This window comes from Rhinolophus ferrumequinum, chromosome 7, assembly GCF_004115265.2.
Source record: "Rhinolophus ferrumequinum isolate MPI-CBG mRhiFer1 chromosome 7, mRhiFer1_v1.p, whole genome shotgun sequence".
Taxonomy (NCBI): domain Eukaryota; kingdom Metazoa; phylum Chordata; class Mammalia; order Chiroptera; family Rhinolophidae; genus Rhinolophus; species Rhinolophus ferrumequinum.
In genome coordinates, this window is record NC_046290.1 from 117,290 (window position 1) to 129,656 (window position 12,367).

A 12,367-nucleotide genomic window follows, 5' to 3' on the forward strand; every position below is an offset into this window, starting at 1 on the left:
GGAAAAGTGTCCTTCATTCTTCTCTTTCAGAACTCAGGATGCAAGAAATGGTATCCATGGGGTTAGGTAGCAAACCGTTCCAAGACATCAAGGCCAGTGACGCAGCCATAAGTGACCGGGCCGTCAAGTACATCATGAAAGGAACAGGTGGGGTGACCACGGCCCTCGCCTCACTCTGCCCAGCCGGGGCCCTGGGGACCACCACGGCAGGCGGGACGGGTGGCGGCCCCATGGTGCTTGCCACAAGCACAGGCTGAGGAACCCGGCCTGTCTTCCAGACGGCCCTGCCCAGTTCTGCGTCTACGCTGCACTTGTGGGACAGAGGCCAGACCTACTTGATTTCTGTCCCCTTCCAGAGTCGAGAGCCCGAGCATCCACAGCTGTGGCCTCCTGTAACCACACCGCCCCCTCCAAGAGACCACACTCCACCATCTCGGACAGCAGCACCTCCTCCTCCAGTAGCCAGTCCTCCGCCTTGCGTGTGCCCGGTGGCCCAGCCCTCGGGGGACCCGCCTACTGCCCCTGGCCCCACGGTGCTCACACCTGCATCGAGGAGGACGAGCTGGAGTAGGAGCCGGGTTCCCGGCCTCCGCTGCGTGAGTGCACCTAGACCTGCGACCGGTGAGGGTGGGGCCACTGCCCATATCACTTACTTCACTTGAATTTGTTGGCTTCCAACGTTTCCAAATAAACTATTTTATTTTATTAAAAAGAAAACCTTCCACTTCTATGCAAGATGAAGTAGTAGCAAGGAACAGATTTACAACAAACCAAATAATAATAAAAAAATAAAACCAGATAAAATACATGAAATGAGAGATTTCAAGACACAGCATATCCAGCAACAAAGGACAGTGACCCTGGAGGCGGGAAGGTGGTACGAGCCCCGTGGCTGCCTTGGTGTCTGCCTGGGTGCCCTGGCCATGGCACAGCAGTTCCCCAAGGGGGCTGGCTATGGAGGCAGGCCTCACAGCACAGGGAGCCAGAGGCCGCGGGAGCCTGACAGGTGGGTCCCCTTCCGAAAGTAGCAGAGTACTGATCAGCACAGTGAGTGTGGAGCCCAGAGCTGAAGACCCTGCAGGGACTGGAGAACACTTGGCACACACGGGGGCGCCTGTTCTCAGCAGCGGGACGGTTTACATCCTCGGGAGATGGGAGCATTCCGGTGAGCAGTGACCCCGACCACCCACCAAGTCATGGAAAAGGCCCGGCAGCACCCAACTGCACCCAGGTGACCTGGCTACCTCCAGGACCAAAGCTCACAGAGGTCTCCAGGGTCCCAAAAGCCTACCGCACCCAGCAAGGTCAGTTTACATTGACGTCCAGTCAGTAAAAGGCAAGCGGAGAAGCAGGAAACAAACCAGAAGAGAATAATCAGGCAGAATCAGCCCAGAGCTGACATGGGTGTTGGAATCATTGCCCGTGGCATCCCAACCATTGTTATAACTGTTCCTGATGTCCTAAAAAGCTACGTAATGGCATAGAGGATACGAAAACACCAGCTGAAAACTATGGTATCTGCGCTGAAAACGACACTGGATGGGGTGACAGGAGAAAATGTTAGTGAGCTTGACACGTCAGCAGGAAGCATCTGAAGTGGAAACCGCCTCTGTTGACTGCCAGCCCTGTGGGGGCTCTGATGGACAGCAACCCAGCACCCCTTGGGCAGGTCTTGCCAGCCACCCAGTCTCCTGGGCCTCTCGCATGGGGTCTCAGAACGGTGGCACTCACGGTTGCAGTGAACTGGCCTCCATCGAGCTGCGGGTTCCTCTTGGGAAGGTTCAGGGACGCGCCCTGGGTACCCTGTGCGGAGGCCCAGGCAGGCGTGGGCCTCAGAGCAGGCTGAGCCCTCTGGGACCGTGTTCCTTACCTTCCAGGTAATGGGGCCATGGGGACTGCCCCCAGGTGGGGCCTCACCAAGGTGCATCACAGACGTGGGGCAAGTACGACTGGAATCTCAGTTCTGTTTCCTTTTAACAAGACATGGTGTCAGTGGAGCGGTGCTAGAGTTTGGCTCAGGGGCCACCGGTCACCACCTGTGAGGCTGGGACAAGGCCACACGCCCTGCTTCCCAGGTGGACCCCAGGTTGGGCAGGGGCACAGCAGCTGGCCTTGGAGGCCTGAGGAGCTTGTGCTGGGGGGTCCTGTGGGTGTGGACAGTGCCCGAGAGGACCACTGTCACCAGATGAGGAGAATGAGAAGCACGGACGGCCTGGGGACATGGCACACCCTGACCAAGCTTCCTAATCAGGCATCTTGCCCCCAGGAGACCAGGGCCACGGACCCGCCTTGGTGATTTGCCGGCCATGTAAACTGTTTGGGTACTTTTTTCAGTGCTGACTTGTCCCAAACTTTAGGAACAAAAATAAATGGGATGTGTTTCTGCCACATGGTCGCATTTTTCTACTAGGTGTGTTGCGTCCAGGGACATCTGCACTGGTCACCAGGAAGCCCAGCTCCTGCGACTTGAGGACGCGGCTGGGACAGAGGACCTCACTCTGGGACCATGTCCACACCGAGTGCCCTCTGGTGATGTCGCACTGCCTCACATACACACTCTGCCTGACACCTAGTGCCGCATCCCACCCGGGGAGCCGACATCTCCTAGCCACCCCGCACTGGCTCAGAAGGGACAGCTGCCCAACAAGACACTTTCGGAGGGCCAGCACCCTCCACCCCCACGCCCACATCCCGGCACATCCTGTGGCCGTCAGCTCCCCCCCTTCCACTGCCCTTTTGTTCTTTCTCTCTGTGTCTCTGTCTCTATCCCAGTCGTGACCCTCCCAGACCAGTGCTAGTCCAAGTGGCCTGTGAGCTGACTGCTCCAGCCCAGCCTCAAATAATGGAGATGTCTGGGGGAAAGGGGGAGGGATGGGTCACCCGGTCATTTAACAGCCACTGGTCGGCACTGCACGGAGTTTCTCCAGCCCTCTTCGTTTCTGCCTATGGCTCTGTAACAAAAGACTGTTCACAAGAGAAAAGCAAACGGACTTCATTTAATGTAAGTTTAGGGGACATTGGAGTCCTCAGGAAATGAAGTGGGTAGGCCTAAGCATTTCTCTGCTGAGTTGAGCAAGAAGTGATTGTGGCAAAGGAACTGAACACGTGGGCAGACTGAAGAAAGATGAGCTACTGAGCAGGTCTGTTTGCTCAGAATTCTCTTCGCCTGACCCCATTCCTCATGGTGCCCTGAGGGTGACCTACATGTGGGACTCAGCTCCTGGGTTCAGGAAGAGAACAGGAGGTCAAATGCCTTTAGCTCAAACTAACCCTAAACCAAAGGGGCACGTTTGGGGCAGTGTGTTCTGCCACCCTTCAGAGTGACTCGCTGGACCTCACGCCAGGAGGCACCCTAGCTCCCAAGGCCTTCCATCCAGCCTGGGGCTCCCTGGGTCCTGAGGATGCCACCAGGGGCAGGCGGAGCTCAGCTAGATGCCCCACCTCTGCCAGCTGCTGTCAAGCCGGCTCACAAGGGACCACCTGCATGTCCTCCCAGCTCACTCCGGCCATGGCTCCCTCCCGTGAAAGTGGGGAGGCTGTCCTGGTCCCTTGGGGAGGATAAAGGAAGACCTGGGATGAAGCAAAGTATCAACACCTCACGGGGCTGGCATTATTTGTCTTAAAATCAGGGAACAGTTGTCAGAGGTGCCCACCCCCATTCCTGGCACCACTACCCTACCCCAGACAAAAGGCACGGGGGCCTTCGGACCTCAGAGCTCCTGTGAAAGGTCTGTCAGCCCAAGTTAGACCTTGTTCTCTGCTCCTCTGACTGGGAACAGGCTGAGAGCTGGGGCAGACCTGCTCCATCCAAGGAGGCCGCCCCAGGACAGGCTCACTGTAGCTCCCAAGTGCGGCCACCACTCAGCTCCGCTTTCACCAGCTGAGCTCCCAAGGACATCCGGCCACTGCCAGACACCTCACCCAGAGCCAAAGGGGCAGGCGGGACCAAAATAGCCGTCAGATGACCACAGGGCTGGCTCCTCACCTCCCTTCCAAAGGCAGCTGCAGCTCAAAATAGGCGAGGAGGGGGCACACACGTGTGTTAGAATCACAAGCGGACAACACTACCCTGCCTTAGCCACCGCAGGCGGACACCATGAGGTCGCTACGCTTTGCTTCTGCTGAAGCCCTGGTGTCCCACCCCCAGGTGGCTCTGCAGGGCCTGGACAGCGTGGCCCACAACCTCTACCCGCTCCTGTTCAAAGCCAGCTACTTGCTGGAGCGGGCGGAGGTGATCCGACTGCTGCTGGAGCGCTGGCCGCTGGAGGAGTTCCGGCTGGGGGCGCTGCTCGGCCCGAGCACCGACCATGGGGACGACCTGCGGGCCCGCGCCTGCCGGGCCTGCCTGGAGGCCTGTGTGAGGGGCCTGGCCGACCACGTGCTCCAGCGCAGGGGCAGGCAGCGGCTGCAGGTGGCCGACCTCACGGGAGTCCGCGATGTTCAGGTGCCGCAGTGCCCTTGCGGGAGGGTGCTGGGCAGGTGGGGCCGCACCGAGCTGCTGGCCAGGACCTGCTGCGAGCTGCAGGTGGGCGCCGTCGCGGCCCCGCGCCCGGTCAAGGTGATCGCGGATCTCTTCGTCACTGAGCGCAACTTCCAGGCGGTGGTGCGCGCCCTGGCGCCGGCGGGCCCCGCCCCACTGCGCGTGCACTGCCTGTCCTTCCGCGCAGACAGCCTGGGCCCCTCCCAGCTCCTGCAGGTGCTGCGTCTGGCCGGGCCGGGCGAGCTGCGCAAGCTGCAGGTGGTGCACAACGTGCGGCTGCACGCGGGCCACGTGCAACAGCTGCTGGCCCAGGTGCGCTTCCCCCAGCTGGCCTCGCTCACCCTGCCGGCCAAGGCCTTCGACGCTCCCCCGGCCTGCACCCCAGCCGCCAACAGCGAGGACCCTCTCCTCACCTCCATCTCCTGGGAGCTCAGCCAGATGACCCAGCTTACCGAGCTGAGCGTGGCTTTCTCCACTCTTACCGGGAAGATCCAGAAACTGCTCGGGTGAGTCTGGGGTGACCAGATGGAGGTGAGCGGGGTGGGCCAGTCTCTGCTCACAGCCCCTCACCTGGGTCAGGGCGACAGGTGCCCTCCTGGGGCCTAAGATGCACCAAGCGCTGCATAATAGTAATGGGACCAGTGACTTACAAGAGACCCAGAGCAGCAGGAGGGGACAGATTGGGGGGGAGGGTGAAGCTGGGAACTCACGGGGGACTGTTTTCAGTTAGTAGGCAAAAGAGAAAATTCCTAATTACCAAACCAATAACACAGAAGTAACTATATTATATTGTATGAATTACCTGCTACTGTAACTAATTGCCCCAACACTGGCTGAAGACAAGCTCACCTCAAGGTTGCCCCTGGAGGTCCAGGCGTGGAGTGTCAGGGAAGGCTGCTCCTGAAGTTCCATCTGACACTGAGGAACAGTCTCGGCTCAATAGCCTGGGGAGAGCAATCTAGGCCAGGAAACCCAGGTGCCAAGGGCCTAGTTGGGATGTGGCAGAACCAGCACTCAGCCCGGAGAGGATGGGTGGGTCGGGGGGGGGGGGTGTTAGTCAGTGGGAAATGGAGGGAAGAAGGGAGGGCTAAGCCTTTGTGGTTCTGAGCAGAAACGTGGTGTGCTCCATCCTGCTTACAACAGTCACTCTGACCTCATTGGCCCACACAACACAGCTGGATGGAGGGGCGGGGAGACCCACGTAGGTGTCCGCCCCTAAAACCGCTGAGGTTTGGTGGTTCCTAGGAGACTCAGCATACAGTCTTCCTCACGGCTGTGATTTATTACAGAGAAAGGACACAGAGCACCATCCACAAAGGGAAAAGCCATGGCGGGGGGGAGTCTGGAGGTCCAGGCAGGAGCTCCTGGGCCCCCTCCCAGTGGAATCCTCCCCTAGCACCAAGTCCTGCTGACGTGTGTAGTTGCCATATACCAGGAGCTGGTTAGACACCCATGCCCAGGGTGTCTTCTGGGAGCTCGTCGGTGGGCTTCTCGGCTGGGCGCACACCAAGACCCAGACCCCAGAAGGAAGCAGGTGACCTGCATAAATCACGCTGTTTGTACAAATCATCTAGGGCCAGGGACCACCCACCAATTGGGTGGTGGGACTCTCCCCAAATCTAAGCCTTGTTGCAGGCCTCCCAAGGTTGGCAGTCAAGCCTGCTCTGTTGGCCCTTTTCCAGACGTAGGAGGCCCTGCCAAGTCCAGATGGGAGAGGACTGGGGCTAGGATCAGGTATGAGGGAGAATTGACAGGATGTCCTGTGGATGGATGTGGCATGAGGGAAATGGACATAAAACCTTCACCATGATTTAGGCACAGAGCCCCAGCTCAGGGCTGAGCAACTGCCACCCACAGAGCCAGGTGAGGGAGCAGAGGGCACACTCTGGGGTAGGCAGTGAGCACTCAGCTGTGGGCAGCGGGGGGAGGCAGCGGGGGGAGGCAGCCTCAGCAGAAGGATGGGTGGGGGCAGAGAGCAGGACCCCATGTGTTCTGTGCTCAGTCAGATGACCCCAGGCCCCAGCCGAGTGTCCTGGGGGAGTGTGGGTGCTCTCCCTGACTTTGAGAACCACTGGCCAGAGCAGGGTCTCACCCCGCTGTGCGTTTGTGGTGCAGGGCCACCTACACCATCTCCTTCAGAACCAGAGGGTCTTTTAGGTGACAGGCAATGCTAAGGCTGGTCTGCATGTCCCCAGGGCCATTCCCGTCCCTAAACTTGTGTGGCTTCGACTCCTCACTTAGACGGAACCAGGGTGTTTCATTTCCTGCCAGTTCCCATGTGTCTCACTGCCCCACAGCAAACATGTGAACTGCCATTCTCTTTAGGGACACAAACAAAACAGATTTCTCCTTGTCTGGGCCGAGGACAAAGGCCAGAGGGGCCTTTGGGTAAAGTGAACTGTTCGCTAGGGCAGTCACACCACTGTCTCCAGGACGCAGTTCTGCCTTTTCAGCCCCAAAGCTGCCACAGACAGTACGTCAATGAGCGAGCCTGGCTGTGTCCCAACGACGTTTTACTCGTGGACACTGAAACTTGAATTTCATATAATTTTCCCATGTCATAAAGTATTATGTATCATTTTTCTGATTTGTTCAACTACCTAAAAACATGAAAATCATTTCAGCTTTCCGGGTGAACGAAATCAGGTGGTGGGTGGATTGGGCCCTGCAGCAGGTCTGCGGTCCCGAGACAGAATTCACCTAATTGCCCAGAGCTCCTGGCTGGGCCCCCTCTCACTTGTGGTATTTTCCCCACCCCCGTCTTGCAGCCCTCTAAGGACCCCACTGAGAGCGCTGGATCTGGCCAACTGCTCCCTGAACCACGCGGACATGGCCTTCCTGGCAGACGGCACCCATGCCGCCCACCTGGAGGTGCTGGACCTCAGCGGGCACAGTCTGCTCAGCCTGTTCCCCTCGACCTTCTCACGGCTGCTGGGCCGCGCGGCACAGACGCTGAGGGTTCTTACCCTGGAGGAGTGCAGCATCACCGACGGCCAGGTGAGCATGCTGGTCCTGGCCCTGGGCGCCTGTCGCCAGCTGCAGGAGCTGCGCTTCCTGGGCAACCCCCTGTCCGCCCGTGCCCTCCGGTGCCTCTTTGAGGCTCTCTGTGAGCTGCCCCGGCTGTGCTGGGTGGAGTTCCCTGTGCCCACCGACTGCTACCCCGAGGGCACCGCCTACCCCCAGGACGAGCTGGCTGCGTCCAAGTTCGACCGGCAGAAATACGACGCTATCGCCGAGGACCTGCGCGGCGTGCTGCTGCGGGCTGGCCGGGAGGACATGCAGGTCTCCACCCCAGTCTTCGGAAGTTTCGACCCAGACATTCAGGAAACAAGCAATGAACTTGGAGCTTTCTTGCTGCAGGCTTTCAAGACTGCCCTGGAAAACTTCTCCCAGGCCCTGAGACAGATGGAGTAGGCTTGGGTGGCAGCTCATGCCCTCACCACCGTCTGCAAAGCATCTCTTAGTGAAAATTGTTCCCTACATCTTTTAGGCTCTGGAGGCGAGGACTCCCTGCCTTCCAGGCGAGGAGGCCTGAGGCCACTTTTGTGTCAGATCACAAGGGCCTGCTGGAGTGGAAAGTGCCCAAGGATTGGCAGAAGCACCCCCACCGGGTGGCACAGAGAAGCACCGGAGAACCCGAGCGGCTGTTGTGGTCATGGTGCCCGCAGGGCTGCGTGGGAGGTGCAGGCGGCAGTGGGAGCCAAGAGGAGGTGGCAGGAGCAGGATGTCAGGCTGGCGGGAAGAAGTGAGAGAACATGTTGTAGAACAGATGACAGGAAAACAACCAAGTGGGAAGAGAGTGAAAATGAAGAGCAGGGGGCTGTGCTGTCTGTCCCTCCCTCCCAGTTGTAGGCAGTGCCACTTACAAGGTGACCAAGGTGACCTCTGTTTGAATATTTACAAAGGCCAGTCTAGCATGGAACATGGGCTTCAGCTAATGGCTTCTATCCGCTTCTGAGGGCGTGAGCAGGCTCACTCTGCTCCCGCTGACTAAGCCAGAGAGCGCGGGGAAGAGAGTCGGGGGATACAAGCATAGCAGAGGTGGGGAGGGCCACTGTCACTGTGGGAACCGCCCCTGCCTCCATCAGATTCCCCACTGGACCAGGGAGCTCCTGGTGCCTGAGAGAAAGGGGACTCAAGTCCCTCTTTTGTGCAGAGGTGAGTATTACAACAATTAAACACAAATAAAACAGAAGTGTGGCTTGTTCAGATGTGGTTTTAATTTCAGTGCAATGCTAAATTTTTAAAGGAACCAGAAGTCTGAAAATAAAACAGTTTCTCAGGACACAAGCTAGTGCTTGATCTGGACAAACCCTCCTGCCACGGCCATCAGCACTCCCTGACGGTTTGCATCACTGCGTGATCAGACACAGCCCTGGGGTCTCACTCCATGCAGCCTTCCCCAGGTGTGTCCTCACCCAGGTGCTTCCAACCCCTCCCCATGTGTGTCCCCACCCTGGTGCTCCCAACCCCTCCCCAGGTGTGTCCCCACCCAGGTGCTCCCAACCCCACCCCTAGATATGTCCCTTGCTTTTCTCCCACAATGCAGTGAGGCCCCTGGAGTGTGGGTGCCCAGAGTGAGAGCCTTCTCAGGTCAGCGTGCTGAGGGCGGTACCTTCCTCCCTCAGTGGGTGGGAGCAGGGGTTGGGGTGGGGTGGGGGAGTGGTGCCTTGTGGCTCTCCTGATCGTCAGCTCTGCACAGCTTGGTCCCCCATGCTGGGAGAGTCCACACGTGGAGTTTGCTATATGTCCGAGGCTCTTGGGAAGAGTGTAGGTACAGGGTGGGATTTTGAAATTATTTGATTCTAACCGAACAGCAGAGGTGCTTCCAGCATTTTTGTCTGTGGAATTCTCTTGATGACAGACTCGGCCTTTGGGTGCCAGCTGGGTGAGACTCCAGCAGCTGTGGTACAGAAAGACCCAGGGCTGCTGCGGTGACCTGAGACCCGTAATTTGGGCCAGGTGTTTGAGGCCCTCAGATAACAGCCCATTCTTATGAAGCCAGGGGGGTGGGAGGCTCAGTGGGGCCTCTGTGAAGGCTGAGTAACAGCCCCAGCGGGACCTCAGTGCCATCCGGGTGTGCAAATGACTTATTCCTTGGACTCGCTCCTCCCCGCCCCCAAGTAGGCCTCTTCCAGCCACCAGGGTTGTCTCTGCACCTGCCCAGCCTGTGACTTGTGGCTCTGACAATGCCTGATGTGACAGCAGCCGTGATGGGTTCCTGCCAGGGCCCAGAAGCAGAGGTTGTGGCCCCCACACAAAGGCAAACTGTGGGCATGAGGAAATGCATTCAGAAATGTCTCGTCTGTGTGCTGCACATCAGAAAGTATTATAATATTGTATATCTACTGAAATTGAAAAATAAATTTAAAAAGAAAATGTACTCAGTACCAGGGACCAGACAGATGAATCGAATACACATAATGGGACCATGTGATGGAGACCGTGGGACCTTCGTCCTGTGCATCGTGGGGACCAACGTGATGGAGACCGTGGGACCTTCGTCCTGTGCATCGTGGGGACCAATGTGATGGAGACCATGGGACCTTCGTCCTGTGCATCGTGGGGACCAACGTGATGGAGACCTTGGGACTTCCGTCCTGTAAATCATGGGGACCAACGTGATGGAGACCTTGGGACTTTCGTCCTGTAAATCATGGGGACCAACGTGATGGAGACCTTGGGACTTTCGTCCTGTACATCGTGGGGACCAACATGATGGAGACCATGGGACCTTCGTCCTGTGCATCGTGGGGACCAATGTGATGGAGACTTTGGGACCTTCGTCCTGTAAATTGTGGGGACCAATGTGATGGAGACCTTGGGACTTTCGTCCTGTAAATCATGGGGACCAATGTGATGGAGACCGTGGGACCTTCGTCCTGTGCATTGTGGGGACCAATGTGATGGAGACTTTGGGACCTTCGTCCTGTACATCGTGGGGACCAACGTGATGGAGACCGTGGGACCTTCGTCCTGTGCATCGTGGGGACCAATGTGATGGAGACTTTGGGACCTTCGTCCTGTAAATTGTGGGGACCAATGTGATGGAGACCGTGGGACCTTCATCCTGTACATCGTGGGGACCAATGTGAAGGAGACCGTGGATACATCTGGGACATGAGGACACCGCCCTTGCTGCCCCTACATCCTTTGCAGTCGATTAATCACTATACTTCCTCCTGGAATTCACTGCTTCCTATTCACCATCCTGGCAGAGAGGCAGATTCTACAGTTTCCACCTGGTCCTTCCGACCTTAACAGCTTTTTCCAGACAGTTCTTTCCAATGACACACTCAGCTCTTGGCAGCTATTCTTTTACTCAATTTTAAACAGTCTTAGTTCAGTAATGTTCCACCATAATCTCACTTTATGCAGACATCTTTTGGTACATCTGTGAAGCCACAAATGCCACCCTTGTGTAAACATTTCAAACCTATCCAAATCAATTTTTAAAAGATGGATGACATCACATTTACACTCAATTAAGTCTATTAATAGAAGCCTGCCATACCACATGAGTACAACATAGCTTTATATAATTTTCTGTAGAAAACTCACCTTCCTAATTTTACAGTCTAAATGTATTTGAATTATCTGACCATATTTTTCTAGTTATTGAAGGAGGCTAGGCTGAGAGAATGTTGGACACAGAAAATACAGTGATTAACAATTCTCCCCCAAAATCATCACCTACTAAATGGCTGGCTGTTATTTCCCTCATTTTAAAAGACAAAAAAAAGCAAGAGAAAACCATTAAATAGTTTATCCAAGGACAGGTGGCAAGTCTGTGGACTCACAGGACCTGGAACATGCACTTTTGCTCAGATCAGTGGCGGCAATGAGGCAGACAGACATCCCCAGCCTTTGAGGAAGCCTCAGACCACTGTGGCAGAAAAGGGCCCACCCCATCTTAGGGAACTTACTTAAGCTCTCTGAGGTGGCTTCGTCTCAAAAATGATTCTGAAGATGAAAAAAACATGTAAGCATAACTTACGTAAGATTCAGAATGCAGTATGGACTCGACAAAGAGCACCTTTAATGACCATGCCTGCAATGACATAATATTTTTAACAGTTTGTCTTATTGCTGTAGACATACAAGCGGAAAGGCAATGTGATTGAAATAAGTTGGACCCTAACCCAGCCACTGCCAGGCTACTTACTTTCAAATAATTACGTAAAAGTTACTAGCAGCTCTGGAGCCAGACTGCCTGGGTTCCCACTGGCTCCAACATCACCACCAGGGGGCGGTGTGTGACCTCAGACAGGTTATCTTTTCCTCTCTGTGCCAGCTTCCTCACCTGTGAGATGCCCGTGTCCTCTCAAAGGCCTGCTTACAAGGATGGACCTTGGCAGGCATCTGGAAACCTGGGTTTTGGGAGGGGTCCCACATTAACCAGTCAGGGGCTCACTGTACCTAACCTCACTGTGCGAACGGTTTGGACTGAACACCTGCTTTCCTTCCAGGAGTCTGAAATGTGTTGGGTACGTGCCATGCCAGGCAGAGGCGGCTTTGTGACCAACCCACAACAGACACCTGGGTGCTATCTCAGGAGCGTCCCTGGTTGGCAGTGTCAATGCTGAGGATTAAGTCCCCTGGTCTCCTCAGCACTGTGTGCCTTTCCCTTTGTGTCCTTTTAATGTACTAAATCTTAGCTGAGAGCCCAGTTCTGTGTTGTCATCAAACGTAGGGGAGGTCTTGGGGACCCCGGGCCCAGAGAGCAGCAACAGTACTTCCTGCATGGTGTCAGGGTCAGGACTACTCGAGTGACGTGCACAAAGCACAGGAAAGACTCATTCCTATCAGCTTTGTGAGTGCCCGCCCACTTTTCAGTTTGTGGCAAATACTGAGCTAATCTATGTAAAAGGATGTTGTAAAGAATCA

At 56.2% G+C, this 12,367-nt stretch overlaps 2 protein-coding genes across 3 annotated transcripts in view; both read left to right on the forward strand.

Annotated features, from left to right (window-relative positions):
* PLEKHG4B (pleckstrin homology and RhoGEF domain containing G4B) overlaps nucleotides 1–610 on the forward strand; it is a 70,590-nt gene extending 69,980 nt beyond the window's left edge. The window contains 2 exon segments of the mRNA XM_033110841.1: nucleotides 31–147; nucleotides 357–610. Coding sequence (XP_032966732.1) covers nucleotides 31–147; nucleotides 357–610 — 371 coding nt within the window.
* A 2,264-nt stretch (nucleotides 611–2,874) lies between these two features.
* On the forward strand, nucleotides 2,875–9,003 carry LRRC14B (leucine rich repeat containing 14B). 2 transcript variants are annotated; one of them, XR_004423471.1, is made up of 3 exons: nucleotides 2,875–4,986; nucleotides 7,249–8,638; nucleotides 8,730–9,003. XR_004423471.1 is itself a non-coding variant. In XM_033109889.1 (2 exons), the coding sequence occupies exons 1-2, from the start codon at nucleotides 4,097–4,099 to the stop codon at nucleotides 7,892–7,894; spliced, it is 1,536 nt and encodes a 511-aa protein (XP_032965780.1). In that variant the 5' UTR covers nucleotides 2,875–4,096; the 3' UTR covers nucleotides 7,895–8,670. The 2 variants fall into 2 exon arrangements, 1 of the variants encoding a protein (XP_032965780.1); XM_033109889.1 differs by lacking the exon at nucleotides 8,730–9,003 and having other exon boundaries at nucleotides 7,249–8,670.
* The last annotated feature ends 3,364 nt before the right edge of the window (nucleotides 9,004–12,367 follow it).